This window comes from Bombus bifarius, unplaced genomic scaffold, assembly GCF_011952205.1.
Source record: "Bombus bifarius isolate JDL3187 unplaced genomic scaffold, Bbif_JDL3187 scf7180000009200, whole genome shotgun sequence".
NCBI classification, from domain to species: Eukaryota; Metazoa; Arthropoda; class Insecta; order Hymenoptera; family Apidae; genus Bombus; species Bombus bifarius.
This window is the reverse complement of record NW_022884965.1, coordinates 3,627,598-3,645,907: the sequence shown is the minus strand read 5'-3', so window position 1 is coordinate 3,645,907 and position 18,310 is coordinate 3,627,598. Positions and strand designations below refer to the sequence as shown.

The following is an 18,310-nucleotide window of genomic DNA, read 5'->3' as shown; positions in this document are numbered from 1 at the left end:
CCCTTGCAAGATATGCTTCGTTAATTTAGTCCAATCATTTAATATGACTATTATGTTTACTTTCAGTTAGGATTAGATGCAAATTATGCATATATTAGTACATTCTATAGAAAGGTTATTTTTATTGAAATAAAATGTTACAAAATTTCATTGTTAGGTTATGTACATACAATATATGTTGATAAGGTCTTTTATTCGTAAATTCAGCTACTTTTATTACTAACTATTATATACTAGTAATTATAATGTAATTTATATTACTATAATTGACATAGAATTTACAAATACATTTATTATACTTTGAAGCATTATAAATGTTTTCAAAGAGTTTCCAAAATTTTTCATTTAATAATTTGTTATTGTATTTTCAGAATATTTTCATACGAATAATGTAGTGAGTTCGGTGCAACAAGAGAATGGTAAACTTTCCGTTTCTTCTGTGTGTTTTTAACGCTTGGTCAAGAACTCGGCTATTAATTGCAATCATAACTGGTAGAAGAAGAAAGGAAAACTGCAGAATCACGAGGAATTTGCTGGTTCCATCAATGTCACTTTCTCGACCTTTCATTCGATAATTTTTCCTCCCTCCACGGCATTTCGCGCGCGAATCGCCAACAAAATTAAATATAGTTACATATGAGACATTTCTACCTCTGACGGTAGTCTTGTAAAGCAGTCGCATACCATCATCTGCATAACGATATTTCCAGTGACTATACGGTATGTAATCATATTTTATTTGACCGTATTTAACAAGTAGATTACAAATGTTTAAATTTGTTCCTGTGCTTTCTTGTGAATCATTTATCCCATATATTAAGCATGTCCTACTACTTTATCCCGTCTGTTTTTCACATAAACAAATATCATTTCTAGAAGATAACTTGAACAGTTGCTGCTTTTTCGCAAGTTACCAAAGAAAGGACACTCTTTGTACACCTCTGCATAAAATCTTCGTACACATCATCATCTTTAAAAATTCAAGATTGTCCTAATATTTCGTCGCGGAGTGTAGTAATTAAACTGTGGATTTTTATGCACTTATGGGAAACTTAGGGGCGTAAAAATGCACGTAATGCATGTAATATATAAATATCCAAAATAGAGTTTAATAATTTATTATGATATCTGGTAGACGAAACAAGTTTCTATTTAAATTTCATTCCTTCAGTTATGTTCATAAAAATATGAATTTGCATAAAAATCTGCAGTTTAGTAATAATAGCCATTCTTATTTTATTTCCTGGTTAAATCGTGTTCTAGAGAACGGAATATCGATGTCGACCAGTGTGTGTATCCGATGCTGGTCAAGAGATCTTTAAAGGTGACCGTAGCTCTCTTCGAACTCCTTTGATGCGTGGGGATAACTGGAGCTACCAGTTAAGTCAAGTGTATCGCGTCGGGGCGAAGTAGTACACTATTTCTTTCCGGAGTGCGTGCATCGGATCGAGGTTCCAGAGGATTGGCAGCCGTATAAGAGAATAGAGAAGAACATCCTGGAAGTCTAGGGAGGGCAGTACGCGCAGGAACTACTGTTCAACGACTCGCTAATCGACACACAAAAGACATGAATCTCCTTCATTTCGTAAGTGTCTCTTTTTTCATTTAACTCTTTCGATTTTCCTTGCGTAAAAGATAGCGAATATTTTTTTAGCAAGAATGCTGAATGAATATCGAAGAAATCATAAAAATTGCGAAAATACAAATAGTATAACAGAGTGGGAATTTTTAAATGAAAGTTAAAATTAAAAGATTGCGCATTTATGAACTTCTGTTCAATTAACGTTTTCAACTTTGAAAATTTGTTTGAAAATAAAATGCTTTTTAGTAAAATTGTATTTGGAGTGAATTTTGGAAAAAGACTATAGTAAAATTGTAAGGACACAGATGGTACAGTATAATCGGAACATGTTAATGAAAATTAAAATTAAGAAATTTAATATTTATATGCTTATGTCATTTATTTAAAAAGTTTCTATATTCGAAAATATAATTTGACATTTCCTTGTAACTTATTGCAAATTATTTTAAGTAAATTTCATGAATTTTGTTATTGAAAAACAAATAAAAGTAAGACTTTTTACAGTACAATTAGTTAAATTCCCGAGTAAACGTTTTATTATTTATTCAGAAATTTGATTTAACATCTGCTCATGAAATTTGTAAACCCATTACGACTGCCAGAACTATTTATAGTTAATGTATGTGCAACAGTTAGAAAGTAATTAAATCTTTAATGAAGAATCGAAAGTAAACTTGAAATAACGATACTAACGTGTTCACTATGTTAATAAGTCATATATAGAATACATATAAATATTTTTATCATTGTTACCGAAGAAGTAATATTATCTTCACGTTATGCATTGTGTCTGACACAATTCTTCCCAGTGACAAAGCCATCTTCATTCAACTATATCCCTGTATATTTTTTCTAACGTTCCATTAAAAACTAATTACTTTTGTGTCTAGTAAAAATATTGCTCGACATCAGGAAGCCCAGAAAACGCTGACGATTATGATAATCTCTGCCATTAAGTGCGAAATCGATGAATTCAATGGAAACAGGAAATTAGCTGACTATAATTTTGCTTACATTGTATAGAAGTATGGGGAGAAATAGAATTTAATGGTTGTAAAATTCTATATACTTAATGCTTTGCAAATTCTCCACTTCTAGTATTTTATCTTTTTTTCCTTATTAAAATAAAAAAAGGATAAGTCTCTATGATTTAAGAGTATAAAGTTTATCATACTTTTATTACTTTGCCAATTCTCTTGTATTATCATTACTTATTAGTAGACTGCGGAGTTTTATATATTCGGATGAAATTTAAAATTGCAAAAATGCACGAAATGCACATAATAAATGCAAAATATAATTAGGTTTATAAAAATACGAGTTTCCACAAAAATCCGCAATCTACTCATTAGTATTTATTTTTATATTATTGTATCCTTTTCCTTTTTTAGTCTTAGTATAGTAGTAGTATTTTTTTTGTTGCGAATGTAGCAGAGGAGAAAGAAGAAATTGATGAAACAAATTGTTTCTTCTTACAGGTGGCTGCGGTTATATGGATAACAACCGTGACAGCGACATTGGAATCCGATTCCCATGGAAACTGGAGCAACGAAAAGGTAAACGCGAAGAACTTTCCTGTATCATAATACGCCGACGATTTGCAAATCTTTTCTCAAGTGATTTCATTTTCCCAGCTCCGATTACTGTTTGCAGATCCATTTGCATTCCACTCTTCTAAACTTCCAAATTAGTCGGTGAAGATTTCTATATTTCTCTCTTTTCTAAATCTGCCACACAATTTTTCTATGTATATTTCTTAACTTTTAAACTAAAGGGTTTTAACTAAAAGGAAATTATTAGATAAATTTCCTTTTAACATTTCTAATATAACAATTTTTAGTAATTTTAAATAATCTTTTTCGTTCTTTATTGCGAATTTCCATTAAATTTTAATGATATTTGTTACAAGAAAGCGGGATTCTTCTGACTAATAAAAAAGTCCAGATTAGATAACAGCTATATGCAATCCAAGAGAGAAATCTCAATCGGTATACTGGAGAAACGGTGTGTCGAGGTCGTATTAGCACGTCTGCTTCGAGGAATTCACCAAACCACTTATTTTCCATCCCCCTTTAATAATCCTTGTCTTTCCACGTTGATTAGAAAGTTTTGACTTCCTGTCGCTTTGCTATGACGTTAATGTATAGCATATCATTCCCCCTAATAGTATTTTGATGAACCAGTGATCGGTTTTATGACATCACATTGATCATAAGGAAACAATTGTGAACAATTTCATTTTATGAATATCGCCATTCACAAGTAGAATTATTGGTTGAGAGGTAATAAAGGATCATTAGGTAAATTAATTATCTTGAGGATTATAGTAAAGATTGGTTCAGGGTTTTCTGGGTATTTTTTAAAAAGTCAATTGTTTTTTTATCACTATATATTCTTTACTTAAGCAAACGAAAGATACATTAATCTTATATTAAATTCTCTATATTTTTTATTGAAGAAAATGAGGATTATTAAATATCTTTTAAAAAATTCACTATTAATGTTTTCTTAACCTAAATCAAGTTCTATAAATTGAAAATATATGTGTTTCTACTAGCCTCTCTGTAATATCTTTCAACGAAGAGGACTATAAATATACCCTTCAGAGAATCTATTACTAATATTTCCATAATCTAATTAAAATTCTATAAATTCAGGAAACCATTAAACAGAAGAAAAGCATAATGGTTGTTACAAAAGAAAATTAGCATTGTTTGTTACTAATATATATATATCATCCTCGCAAGCAATTAGTACTGTCTCCATAACCTAACCTAAGGTTCTTAATCTAACCATAAATCGGAGGAGCTCGATTCGCTTGTCCTTGAGAATGCAACAGTGAACCGAACTCAGAGCGGAAGTTACTTTCGACGCGGGACAAACAATACAGAACAAGTTTCGTTGCCTTACGTAAATCAGAAGAAGAACCTTTCACGTGTAACCCCCGCGGACCAATAGACACTATCGGGGGACATCCTTAACCTTCGGGCATAGAAATCTTTAACCTCGATCTACTTGCGGGCGTCATTCGAGTGCTACTTCGTGTACTGTCTCGACGATGCCTTGAACATACTTTTACAACTATGTATCTTGGTGGTTTTTTCAATTAATTTTCATGTACAGAATCGCTCGATATTTCTTATTACACATTATGCATCATTTGTATCATGTATATGTACATTTATGTATCTCTCCAAAATTTATATTGGACAGAATTAATCTTTGAGTTTATAACAAATTTATCGATAAACCAATCTAAATTTGGTTTCTGTCTTCTTCAAAATAATCCCTTACTGCAATGATATAACGATCAGGTTGGCTCTGTTGTGCCTCAAATGAATGTTGTAAGTCGATTGATGCAGGAGGGGATTATTTCGAATGGGACGGAAACCAAATTTAGATTGATTCACTAGGCAGAATTGATCTAGAAAGAGTTTCAGAATTACAAGTTGATCCAGTACGAGCTAATACTCGATAATTATAGATGAAACATGGTCAAACAAGGTTAGCGGTACATGCCTAACCTCTCTTTATTTTTTAAATATAATTTGCACGTAACCATTTGCATTTTCAACCGTATGTATAAAATAACGATTTGCTATTATTAATGGAAAGAACAAAGTAGTCTTGTGGACAAATAGAAATATTCAAGTCTTGTAGATTTCATCTTAGCAACATTTCAAATAGTCTTTACTTGTTTGCTTATAGGTTGTCCAGTCGAATGGCCTTCCAGCCAACCTTCATCCGCAAGTTTTAGGTGAAAGTCGTCCTTAACCTTCGCATGCTGCCTAGGTCATTTCACTCGCGTCTCATTCTCTTCCGACAAGTCCATCTAACAAAGTATAGCTTACACTTTCCCCCTGTGCTTCTACCCAGAAACGTTTACCCGCAACCAACGTGTCATTACACGCTTCGAGAAACCACCAGAATGCTTGTTTCTTGTTCGCTTATCAGGAACAAGTACGAAGTGGTCGAGTCTATTTTCAATTTTGTTGAAGAAGGTATGCTTTTATGCTTGTACAGATTTTTATGTCAAGGTTGTAATAAATCTATCGCGATCTGGTGGAATTTATCGAAATGTCGTGTGATGTTATAATTTCCATTCTTAATTTGCATAATCCATGAATAATATTCTGTGAATCACGCAGCATTTTATTATAATTTGCTGATATTGCATGTCTCAAATTTTTATAATTTATGGATTACTCATATAGTTAGCAGAATTTAAGCTTCACATTGTAATTTAGATCTTCTAGAAATTTGTATTTCTGTTAGAGATTATTTGGCTCATACTCATGAATGTACATACTTTGAATTATCGGCATATACTGAATTTCTGAGATAAGGGCAGCATTATTTCATAGTTATTCTACTTTCTCTTCTGTAGGTCACCTGCAGTAGCTTCTGCCCGACGTGAAACGCAATCTCCTGTAATTAGGGTTCGCAACCCGATTCATAAGGAAAGGAACGTTACTCAGTTAATTACTAGAAATCGTAATTAATCGTTGCATCGATTACAGTCGGAGCGAAATGCAAAATATATTTTTAGTAATATCTCGGAGAAAATCTCTTCCACTCCTATATCAGTATTTTATTTTCCTTATTTTTTCTGAAAATTTAAAAAGTGTAGTTAGTATTTGATAAACGTGGTGGATACTTGTATAAATTAGTGGTTTCACAAAATTTTAGGATTCTACGATAAACAAGCAGTTATTCACAAGAAATACGATATAGTGGTTATTCTGGAGGATATACACACACATAAAGGAATTTCCTCATACAAAAACTGCGAATACTTTCTCCACGCACTTTCAGATGAAAGCTGGTTCAGGGTTGACCCACCTACTGTCAAAAATTCGACGTAAACGATCCCGGTCGTTCCCTTTCTCTTTCTCTTCTCCTCCTCCCACATGAGGTAACAAATCTTTCTGCAAATTTGTTTACACCGTCTCTGCTCCAATTTAAACAACTCCGTTTTTTGTTCCAGGAATTTGTTCACTGGTGATTTAATGTGCAAAGTAAAGTAATCTTTCTGTCGTCATTCGACTCAGAAAGTAATTCTTCCCTATGATCTGATTCTTGAAGAAATGTTCTATCGGTAGCGCCATAATTAAGTTTTTTTTATTAATCATCTAATTTAAAAAGAAATTATCCTCTGGGCAGCGAAAACTATAAGAAACTTTTTACTAGGATATAAATTGATTCTAAATGATTCTTTTCCTAGCGATACAATTCCTGGAGAAATATTTCATTAACAATGTAATGATTAATTTTTCTCTAGCAAAACAAGTTTTAATGAAATTTCCCACTAGGAACGAAATTCTTGAAGAAATTTTTACTAGAACTAGCTTCCATAAGAAGTTAAAGATCTTAAAGCTGATACACTAGTTACGGAGACCTTGACAAAGACATTGACCATTCCACCAGTCCTGCATTTTTTTCAACGAGCCATAGAATGTGAAAGTGCTGCCCTTTGTCGGTCGTGTGTCTCGAAAGAATGTTACAGAGTGCAGGACAATTCTGTACATGTTGCTGCACCATAATAACAGCCTCTCTAATTAAAAAATGCTTACCTCTCATTCTTCAATCCCAAATGAAAGGGAATCTATTATTTATCTTCTCTGAGTTATAAGTTGGGATAGTAAAACATTTTTCTTTTTTCACTGGAGAGAATGATTTTACTCAGCGCAAAACATGCAAATAGAAAGACGATCTTTCTTTACTGTCTTATCTAGTGATTTCTCTTTTACCAATGCTGATTTCATCTTGTAAAACATCGTTCACCGATTATTTCCAATATTCTGAAAGATCCAGAACAAGTGAAGATATTGTCGACTCCATTCGGGGATTCTCCTTTTAGGGAGAAAAACCTCAAACAGTTCCCAAGCCTCGTCGCGAATTTCTCCAGTGGTTATTTCCAGCAATTATCGGACAAGTTCTCTAAAGAATTCATCAGAATGTACCAACTATTCTGAACAAATTAAATATTGTTGTATTATATGGGTTATCCTAGTAATTTTGGTGGATCATACTTTTATTCTAAATATGATTAGGGAAGAATCACAGGGGAACATTTTTTTTACTAATTAACAAGCATTATACTTTAGACTATTATATTTGTAATTACTAATTACACTTCGCAGCTACATTGTCTAGAACTTCAAAAATTTGAAAAAATATAATCCGAAGAGTAAAAACCATTAATTTCAATTTCAAACCAATTAAATTTGTCCAGCCCGCTTTTTATGGTATAGTATATAATGCATGCTATATCGTGAGTGAAGTAAAAATACTATACTAACCAATTACATATTATATTCCAGATTATTCGATAATAAATGAGTAATAGAGTGAAGAAAGGAGACATGATGACAAAAAGGAAGCTGGATCCTATAATTTATTGGAAGTGCATTCTAATGCGAGACTAGCCAAAATAGCTTGCTTTTAATAAGATTCAGAGCCAGTGCGCGACTCTCACTGGTTTTTCTTTTGCGCGAGCTGCAAGAATGCAGCGCGCATCTTTTCCTGTTTCGCCTTTCTTCTCGCTCGAATGGTACTGGAGAAAGGGAGACCGGTAGTCGGTACCGTAACGTCCACCTTTCTCTCATCTCGCCTGGCCAGCTGCGTTATTTTCAACCTCCTCTTGCTCGATGATACTCTACTTAAGCAAAATTTGTATCTTATATCACCATTAATCTGATCTGTACCACCTATGGTTGTCTTCGATCTACCATAGTCCACAAAAAGTTTCACTACTTCTTCAAAAAAATCTTATAGTTTCCTGTGAGTCGATGTTTTAAAGAAACATTGGATTTATTGAAAATGGAATCTTTGGTTTTCTAAGAATTCTTTACAGGATTCTTAGTTATAATATTTCTTATTTATCTTATATTTTAATGTATTCTTCATAAATTTCTTTGCTTTTCCATCAATCCATAAAAAGCTGTTTGTAGTAGAGAAATGAATTCTTCAAAATGACATAATTTTCTATGAGTACCTTTCTGTTCTTGTGATAAAAGTTTCTAAAGAAACATTGGACTTATTAAAATAGAATCCTGTTTCTATCAATGATTCTACAGGGAATTCCTATAGATAGATACCTAGCCTATAAAAGACAACTTATTTTTATTTCTTCTGAATCCTTTATAATATACTCAAAGGACCCCAAAAATCATAATTAATTATCAATTTCACAAGCATCCAAATTTAGCAATTTCATTGATGAAGATATTTATTTTGAAATTATTTGACACATTCTATTAGTAGTAAAAAGTAGTAACTAACAGTAAAATGAATTAATTATCAATTAGTCGAGTGAGTTTCACCAATTATTATTTATTTTTACCAAAATCATCGACTTGACGATTTTCTACTCTCGTTTGCCCACTCGGGGAGTCGTGAGTTTCATTTCTAGAGCTTCTTCATGATCTGTTTTCTACTTCTACTTGGAACAAATTGGGTCAGACGCTCGGCCTCGCCCACTGGCTCGTGCCTTGATGACTGGTACAGCCTGTCTATACAACGCGGAGCATTGCTTCTCTTATTGAAACACCGGTGCCTTCTGTGATTCTTTTTTTAACAACAGGAAAACGAACCATAAAGATCTGAACGCTATTGGAAACATTATTTCAAAAGGTTCTTCATTATCTTCTTCAAGTGTTTATCCTGAATGACAGTACAATAAAGCGTTGATTAATGGAGTAATTAATTATTCAAATATCGATCAATGGAGAATTTGAAAATGGTATCAAACAAACCAACCGGAAGAAACTAAACACAGTTATTTTACAGAATTTTCTATTATCGATGGATTTCGAGCTTTATGAATTATAGTACTGTAGTATTATAGAATCAATTATTGGAATGTCAATTAATAGATCATTTGATGGTTGATGATTTATTAATAACATTTTTTTCATTTATAGAAACTTTTTGAACGTGCCTATGATCAAGATCTACTCAATAGCCAGAAACAAGAAGAAACTGAAAATATCGAACAACAATTTACAAATCAACATGAGAGAATCTTTAATTCCTCTGAAATTGCCAAAGCTATTAAAGAAGAGGAAGAAACGTTGACTGTGAAATTTCTTAATGAGAAAGAGGAAATTCATCAAGTGGTAGGTACACATTAATTTATTCTTCGATACAGGATCCTACACAAATTGGATAACTGAAAATCATTTAACTTTAGAAATATTATTAGACTTTATCACCTGACGCTAGATGTAACACTAAAAATGTATTTTTCTCAAAAATATATGAAATATCCAAACATTATTATAATATCTGGTAGATAGGACAAATTTTTATTTAAATTTCATTTTCTTTTTAATTATAGTCATAAGAATATAAAAATTTATAAAAACCTGAATTATATTTCAAAAGTATTTTTGAAAGAATAATTTATTATTATTTTAAACTTTAAGCAAAACACAAAAAAATATTTATCCTTGTTTACAAGCAAAAGCTTGCATTAATCATATTTGTTAGTGAGAATAGTACATTTTGTTGATTTATTAATATGTTAAAATAGTCTAACTGGTTTAAACGACTATATTTATAACTAATCGATTGGTTTTTTGAGCGAACTAAAGGAATAGAAGGATTTCCTCGCTTTCCCTTCCTGATTGATGGAAAGTATATAATTCGCCTTCGATGCTACACGAAGCGCTGACTAATCATATCGAATATTTGCGTCATTGAAATCGTGTAAACGAATAATAAAAACGTGTGAAAAATTACGTTAGTCGAGGTTACCGTCATCTCTTTATACAGATAATTTATAACATCAGGAATTCATATATATTGCAAGTTCCACGCGCATTTCTATTCTCGAATAATCCCCTGACATGCGCTTTCTCTCGAGCGTAAAAGGAAACGTCTGCAGGAGCGATTATTACGCTGTCCAGGTGCATTGGCGTTTATTTTTGCGTAAACAATCATACACCACGTGAATGCACGCCGGTTCTTTCAGTAAAAATATCTAATTTATTTGTAGTACGTACTTGAATATTGGAAAGTTATATTTACTACTAGATAGGATTAATTTTTTTTTATCTAGTTCCTTTTGTTCATTATTTTGGTATTCTTGGTTTTAGAGTTGAATGTTTAGTGATTTTGCTGAAGTTTGTATTCTTATCAAAATTCTAATTTCGATGATATCAATAATGTTGATAACAATTTTAAAATTGATCATTTATTCTCTAGTGTTTCATTATTTCAAATAATAATAACAATTTATATATGTATATATGTTCAATATATAATACTTTGTACATATTTAATAATATAATAATGTACATCTTTCCAGAATGAATCCCAACAGCAATTTTCTAAACAATTAGTTCAACCATATGTCCTACCTTTGAAAGCAAAAAGCTCTTCAGAAGACACATTAAACGAATCGCTCGATACCATTACGAGATTAGGAAGGACCAGTCAAAGTGCATTTAACGAGACAGTCACAGTGGAGTACGTTCCATCTCAAGAAATAGTTCTACAAAATTCGAGCACAACTAGCAAATATTTCTCTCAAGAAAGTAACACCAGTGACATAGATCAATCTATTCCAGAAGAAAATCTAGATATTGAAAGTATAGGCGAATTTGGACAACGAGTACGCAGCTCATCTTCATCCAGACCAAGAAGTAACGAGAGTCACAGACGATTCAGAATAAAACAACCTCTCGATGCTTCATCGTTCTCCGAGGATCAAAGAAAACAGTATAGAAAGAGTGCTCGTCCTTACGTATTCAAAAAATTGAATACTTCAAACAGTAATCTAAACACGTCCTCGAAGGAACGACTTCCTTCCTCTCCGATGAAGAGCACAGAGTCTCAGAGAACCTTGAAGCAGAAGGAAACTGATGGAGATCGTGCTAACAGTTCATCCATAATTAAGGATGCTTCTTCATCAACTTCTGCTCCCATAGTATCAGTTTCTTTAGGCAAATTTTCTGGACCAATAGTGGTTCCAGATTTTCCACGACAAAAGAAATACTCCTACACTACCACACCTGATTATACTGATAAAAACGAGGTTTCAAAGCTAACCACAGCTGTAACGGAATCAGTAAAATCAAAAGTTTCAGAAGATGGATATTTGGCGGCACCACCTGTCATCCTAAATCCTCTGCAGGTTGGTGTCGCCTTGATGAACGCTGGGCAAGATCTAAATTTAGTCAATGACCAAATCACATTGACAAAACTCTATCCCCAGGACAAATCTGAAACACCAGAAGTTACCAAGATTGATACTCAGAGTTTGGTTCAAAATGACGCCCCAGTTTCTAGGAACTTGAGCTTCGACAGTGATCAGGTATCGCAACAAGAGCAAATTTCTGAGGTGATAGCCACAAACTCGCCAGTTCAGTCAGTTGAGATCCAAAAATCCGTGGAAATATTTCATACAGCCCCCATTCAGGAGATCCACTACCCTGTGGAGTTCATTCCTAGCGCCCAGCAGCTGCCATTATTAAAGCAGCATGCACAGGAAGACTATAGAAAGCCAGGAAGGAGTCAATCAAAGGATCAGAGACAAAGTCAGATTAATATATACAGGAGCAACGAGATCTTGGACGAAAGTATTAACAACCAAGAACATAGTCGTTATGAGTATAATGTGAATGAGAATGACGTTATTTATTCAGCAGGAAGTGGGCAGGTCGACCAGACCGTGGCTTTGCCTCGTCCAGTAGATGTCAAACCCATTTTCGGGGTTACGGGGCAAGTAGACGGCGCTCAATATGATCAAGTAACACACTCTAGAGTGCAAGGAATTCCTGAAGCAAAAATTAAATTGAGTAACTACGAGCTGTCAAAGGGACCAGCCCCTGCTGTTGCACAACCATCAAGGGGAATAGAGAGTCTTTCGGGTTTGACTAATTTAGAGAACCTGCAAGTGACTCAAGAAACGCCTCAGATTCTGCTGACCAAAGTTACCAGCGAACCACCGACTGAATTGAGGCTCCTGATGTCGATGTCACAGCCGTATTCCGTGGAGAAAAATATCCATATGCCCCAGACGGTGGACGTGATTGAAAAAAAGGTGCCATACCCAGTGGAGAAAGTGATAGAGAAGCAGATAACGATTCCCCAACCGTTCCCTGTACACATACCGATAGACAGGGTAGTAGAGAAGCAGATACGGATCCCATATCCTGTCCACGTGGAGAAGGTGATTGAGAAGAAAGTACCATTCGCCATCCAGAGGTTTATCATACCTTTACCAATTCACTTTAGGGTTTCTCAACCGGTTTCAATTCCGGTGGAGAAGGTGGTAGAGAAACCTGTACCGGTACCAGTGCCTGTGGAGAAGGTCGTTGAGAAGCCAGTGCTCCTACCTAGACCGTACTCGATAGAAATCGAGAAAGGTAGACCATATCCCTTGGAGAATAGTAAACATATAAAATCAGCCCCAATCTATAATATTCAGCCTGATGGTAATTATCAGCAATCGGTAAGGCAGAATTTCCAGACTCCAGTGGAGCCAATTTATGGAACTGATAATGAGCAAAGTTACTATAATTCGACAAATCAGTTTTATGGACAAGGGTATTTGGCCTTGAATCGCCCTCATGCTAGGCAACCATTGATACACTCATTGCCGAAGAAATTTGCGTCATACAGCGTTCAACATCCTCATTCGGTGACTTATTCAGTAACTAATGGTAATTTGGTGGCTTATGGAAGGACATCGGAAAAAGACAAGGTTAAGGACGAGTACGTAGGTCCAGTACCAAGGAAAACTGCCACTACAATACAATCCAAGTCTCTGTACTCAGCACCGGATGTTCAGACAACGTTGAGAAGAACGAGGCAGGAAATTGGTAACACTGGAAACTTCAGGCAGTCCAAGATGGAATACGGGTTCAAGCCACCCATGGTACCTTCGGTCCAATATGATGAACAGACTGCAACGAAGGTGGAATAATTTGCGCAAATCATTATTTTATATTTTTGTTAATGAAATTTTGAACATAGGTTTTGGAATTTTGGAATAACCTTAAATTCGTGATAATTGCTTAATGGAATTCTTGGTAATTGAAACATTCCATTTATTATCGCAGATCATAAAATTTCTATATTTTGAAATAACCTCAAATTTCTTTATGATTATTTACTGTGATTTGTAATAATTAAACCACTTAATTTCATTTCCTAATTACTTTTTTGTTTGGAATTAAAATTTTACTTCCTGAAGGAAAAAGGAATGCGGGACATGATGATCATATAAACAGGTCTCGACACTCGCTAGGGAAAACCGTCCAAAGATTGAGTCGTGACTTGTGGAAAAGCAACAAAATTCGAGACAGATAGACAGAGATGAGTAAACTGTCTCTGTCTCTGTCTGAGACATTCATAACATGTCACGCATGGGTAGAATGATAACTTTCTTGTCCCTTCATGTCGATTTTTTATAACTAGTCATGACTCAATTTTCGGACGATTTTCATTAAGCTTTAATATATGAGTATCGAGATTTATTTATATGATAGTGGGGTGCGGATTTCTACTAAACGTCCTTGCACAATCCTTTTAGTCACCTCTTACGACAAGCAGGGGCTACTGTAAGTGAATTCTTAATCCCCACATACAGGGACATATACAGTCGATAAAGTTACTGGGCAGTGGACGTCATCCATCCTTCAGAGTACTGTGGGGAACATAGATTAACTTCAATAAATGCAAAGAATTTTTGCTTTCCCCTAAATCGTACCTATTATTCACTTACAAATATTAATTTTACGATTATAAATGCAATGTAAATATGAGAATATAGAAGAATGTATTATATTTATTATGAATGCGAAATCATTTAAAAAATATCTCATATATCGATTAACAGAACAAATTTCTTTAATTGTGATTTTTTATTGGATTAATTATACTTTAGGTAGTCAAGACTGATACATAATATAATTATAGAAAATAATGTATTCGATCTTTTTATGTTGCATTTCAGAGCCGCATAAATTGATTCTATTTCAATTAAATACAAAATTGTGACTAATGTCTTTTTTACTTTAGAAAAATAAATGATACGCTCACAAATTACTGTATTTTTTTAACTAAAAGTATTTCATATTTTTGTATACTTTAATCATTGTATCTTTTGTAGCAAAGATACTATTATCTTCTTCTTAATTATATATTAATTCCATAATTAGATTAAGATTAATATTAGTTTTTGTACTTTTATTAAATTATCTGTAACATGGAATATATTATATTGTTTTCATTATAAAGAACATTATTCTTTATTGTTCCCTATTTTATTGTTTTAATAAAACCTACCTATAGATAAAAGGAATGCACAGTGATATAATTCAATGTTTATTCTTGGACGGTACCTGTTTAATTGCTCGAACAATATATATATATATACATATATATATATATATTAACAATCATCGTATTTCGTCGGGTCGATACAAAAATACAGAAAATACTGATACAGTTAAAAATAATAATTAAAACATTCTGGAGCCCCGCCCAGGAGACAAAGTCGATTTCTGATGATGATGCGCATTAATTTACCCATACGCACATACATACATATACATACATATATATTTATATATATAATATTTATATTTATATATATAGATTTCTTTATTTATATATAGTTTTATGTATAATCTGTAAAGAAGGTCAGTGCCGCTCATTTTCTTCGTTGATCTGTAAAACATATGTACAACGTTCGTTTTACATTACATTAAAAAAAGAGAGAAAAAAAAACAGATAATGATCGTACAGTAGAAACTTGATTAAGTAGTCAGACCGTAGAACTTTCTAACCTAACCAACTAACTTTGCATTATTTAACTTTCACTTCTTCATTTAAAACTCATGATAAATTGTTAAATTTATAAAAGAAAAATCTGTTCTGTTATAATTTGCAATAAATATCGTAACTAATCTTTACGTTGATGATGAAAAAGTTTTGTTAATTGGTAGATGAATGTTGGTGAAGAAAAAGTCACTAACTGAGATGTAGATTTAACAGTCTCTATAATTTGATACGCAATATACAACAACAAAACTGGAGATTCTGAAGTTACAAATCTTACAAAATACTTTCGGTTTTTTCTATAATCGAGATTCTACTGTACCAAATAATAAATCTTTCAAAAAAGGAAGAAACAAAATGATACAAGATTCCTCTCTCATTCATGTTCGGGGACGCACAACAGAAAACGGGTACGCTTTGTTCATTTAAATGATCACCTCGCATACTCGGGCCTAATTTTTAATTTTTACGATCACAGTTGCTACGGAAGGAAAACTATACACTGACGTTCCCCGCGCATAGTCTAGAAAAATGTACAAACGCATATAACAACGCTTACATGCGGCCGAGAAAGCTGAAAAAGAGAAAACCTTTTCTCTCTCTTTTTTTTCAAAACAGATTCGTCTCTCCTATCATTACGAAGAAAACGCATATTTTGTGAAATGACACGCTCGTCGAGGCCTGTCTTCTTTTTTTTAACGTACAGTCCCTTAAGCGCCCGTTATAATTCACCTCGAGTTGTCTTCGAAGAAAAAATATGGAATGTTTTGCTTTCGTTATGGTACATGGACAACGTGATATTAATATTCTGCGATAATCGTATTTACAAGACTTACAAATCGCACCTAAGAGGACACAAACTCGTTACCGGTTGCACTTCAATCTCAATACATAAAAAGCTAAAACATAATTCTTTTTTTTTTCATTATGTTATAAAAGATTCGTGCAACTTATTTTTTATTTTTATCTGTTTTAATGTATTTTCATTTACAGATAAACAAAGTTTTTGAGACAGAAGTGCCACAGATACGAGAACATTTCTATATAGAAGCAGTGGCGTAGTCAGATGCACTTTTCTTTTTCTCCTTGAACTTGAACTGTAAATAAGCTATAAGTTCAGTACGCTATAGTTCGATACAAGTAATTTAGTCACATTCCGTTCTAAAGTTTTACAGTGATATACGTTGCAAAAAGTCGTGTTGTACATACTCAGTCTTGTGCTCCATTAAAAATTGCCTTCATTAAAGATAAATGTATATGATATGTGCACCTGGTGAAGATTGATGGATAGTTTGAAAAAGTAAACCCTATACCAATAATACAATTCGGAACTCTGTTTAGATTTTTGAAAAGAATTATTAGTTATTACTAGTTTTAAACTTCAAAATAAATCGATGACTTGTTTATATAGATCTAAGAAATAACAATTGCAACAGATTTGTGAATAGATCGATACGCCACATCATACAAACATCTGTCAAATGTCCTAAAAATCTCTAGATCGATTCTATCTTGCCGTTACGTTATTCAAATGAGTCTGTTCGCTTTCCAAATCACCTGAAATTTCTAACTACGTCACTGCACCAATGAGTTAAACTATCTAACACTCGGACTTGTCTTCCTCAACCAACTGTTGTGTATCTTTCCCCGAGTCGATGGGTGTTGGATCGAGCTCTCTCCTCTTCAGGTGCAATTGTGGTGGATCCTTGTGCTGGATGCTAGATGGTTTCATCTCAGCTGGCAATTCGTACATACTACTAGCGCCGGTACCATTTGTAGCGCCTGTTTCTGTGTTCACCGCGTCGTACATGGGGTTACTAAAGTCCCTGTTCTTGTTACTTACGTCACCAAGGTTGTACTCCACATCCAGAGGTTCCTATCCAATAAATAAGATTTTTTATTAAGACAAATTACTTAATAATTATGGAGATGTGAAAGACATTTTCAAAAGTTTCATAATCCAAAATAATTCAGTCTTATGCCAGAAGAACATCGAAGCTATCAAAGAGGGATTTCAAGTGCTGAGAATTATTACAAAAAGATTTTGCTACTGTTTCCAGTTTTCAATTTCAAAATCTATTTGAGTTATGTCACTTTTGAAATACATGTGCAATATGAAAAATTGTATTTACCATTCTTTCGTGAGCAGGTACGCCAAATTCAACATTGCTTCCTTGCCTAAAGGATACACTCTGAGCACCAGTTAAACTGCCAAGACCTCCAGGTTTACCACTGTAAAAATTACCAATGATGTCGGAATAATTTGTGCATGGGATGGATTATGAATTACAATAAGAGACTTTAAAGATAGAAACTTTGGAATAAAAGAACTTACAATGGCCGTTTCTTCAGCACCATAATAACAGCTGCAGCTCCAAGGAGGACCAAGACAGAAACAACAATGGGTATAACAATGGCTGCAGTAGCATTGCTCGACCTAGCTCCTAACATAATTTCACAGAACTCTCCATGGAAAAGATTTGGACAATCACACTGCAACTTGTCTTCGACTTCCTGGCATACTCCACCGTTTCTGCAAAGGCAGATTCTCGGTGCAGGAAGTGGTCTTTCATTAGTCGCGTCACAATGACGTTCGTTGGATCGCATCGTCTCTCTTTGTTGCAGTGGACCAATACTATCTGAGCACAGACAGCGATATCCACCAGGAATCGGGACACATAAATGGGTACACTGGTCCTCGTGGCAAGGATTTCTTAAAGAAATGTTGTATTTCTGTTGATGATACACTTTAACTCCTCCTGAATTGGGCAGGGGCTTGACTATGAGCTCTGGTACGCCTCTGCCAAATTTATCCTGTCTGAACAGTTCAGCGGACCTCCTAGTTACCCAATACAGATTGTTTTCAAAGGTATCCAAAGATACTGGGTGTCTTAGGCTATCTCCTTTAAGGATAACTTTTCTGTTCGATCCATC

At 33.8% G+C, this 18,310-nt stretch overlaps 2 protein-coding genes across 2 annotated transcripts in view; one reads left to right on the top strand and one right to left on the bottom strand.

The window, feature by feature from the left end:
* The first annotated feature begins 375 nt into the window (after positions 1-375).
* On the top strand, positions 376-14,627 carry LOC117214317. The gene is made up of 5 exons (XM_033460316.1): positions 376-720; positions 1,266-1,585; positions 3,061-3,138; positions 9,508-9,702; positions 10,896-14,627. The coding sequence occupies exons 2-5, from the start codon at positions 1,568-1,570 to the stop codon at positions 13,515-13,517; spliced, it is 2,913 nt and encodes a 970-aa protein (XP_033316207.1). The 5' UTR covers positions 376-720; positions 1,266-1,567; the 3' UTR covers positions 13,518-14,627.
* Positions 14,628-14,761: 134 nt separating this feature from the next.
* The window catches only part of LOC117214316 (low-density lipoprotein receptor-related protein 2), a 38,798-nt gene continuing 35,249 nt past the window's right edge, over positions 14,762-18,310 (bottom strand). The window contains exons 16-18 of the mRNA XM_033460315.1: positions 17,712-18,310; positions 17,509-17,608; positions 14,762-17,252 (exon numbers count right to left, since the gene is read on the bottom strand). Coding sequence (XP_033316206.1) covers positions 16,977-17,252; positions 17,509-17,608; positions 17,712-18,310 — 975 coding nt within the window. The 3' untranslated portion in view covers positions 14,762-16,976. The remainder of the gene's footprint in view (positions 17,253-17,508; positions 17,609-17,711) is intronic.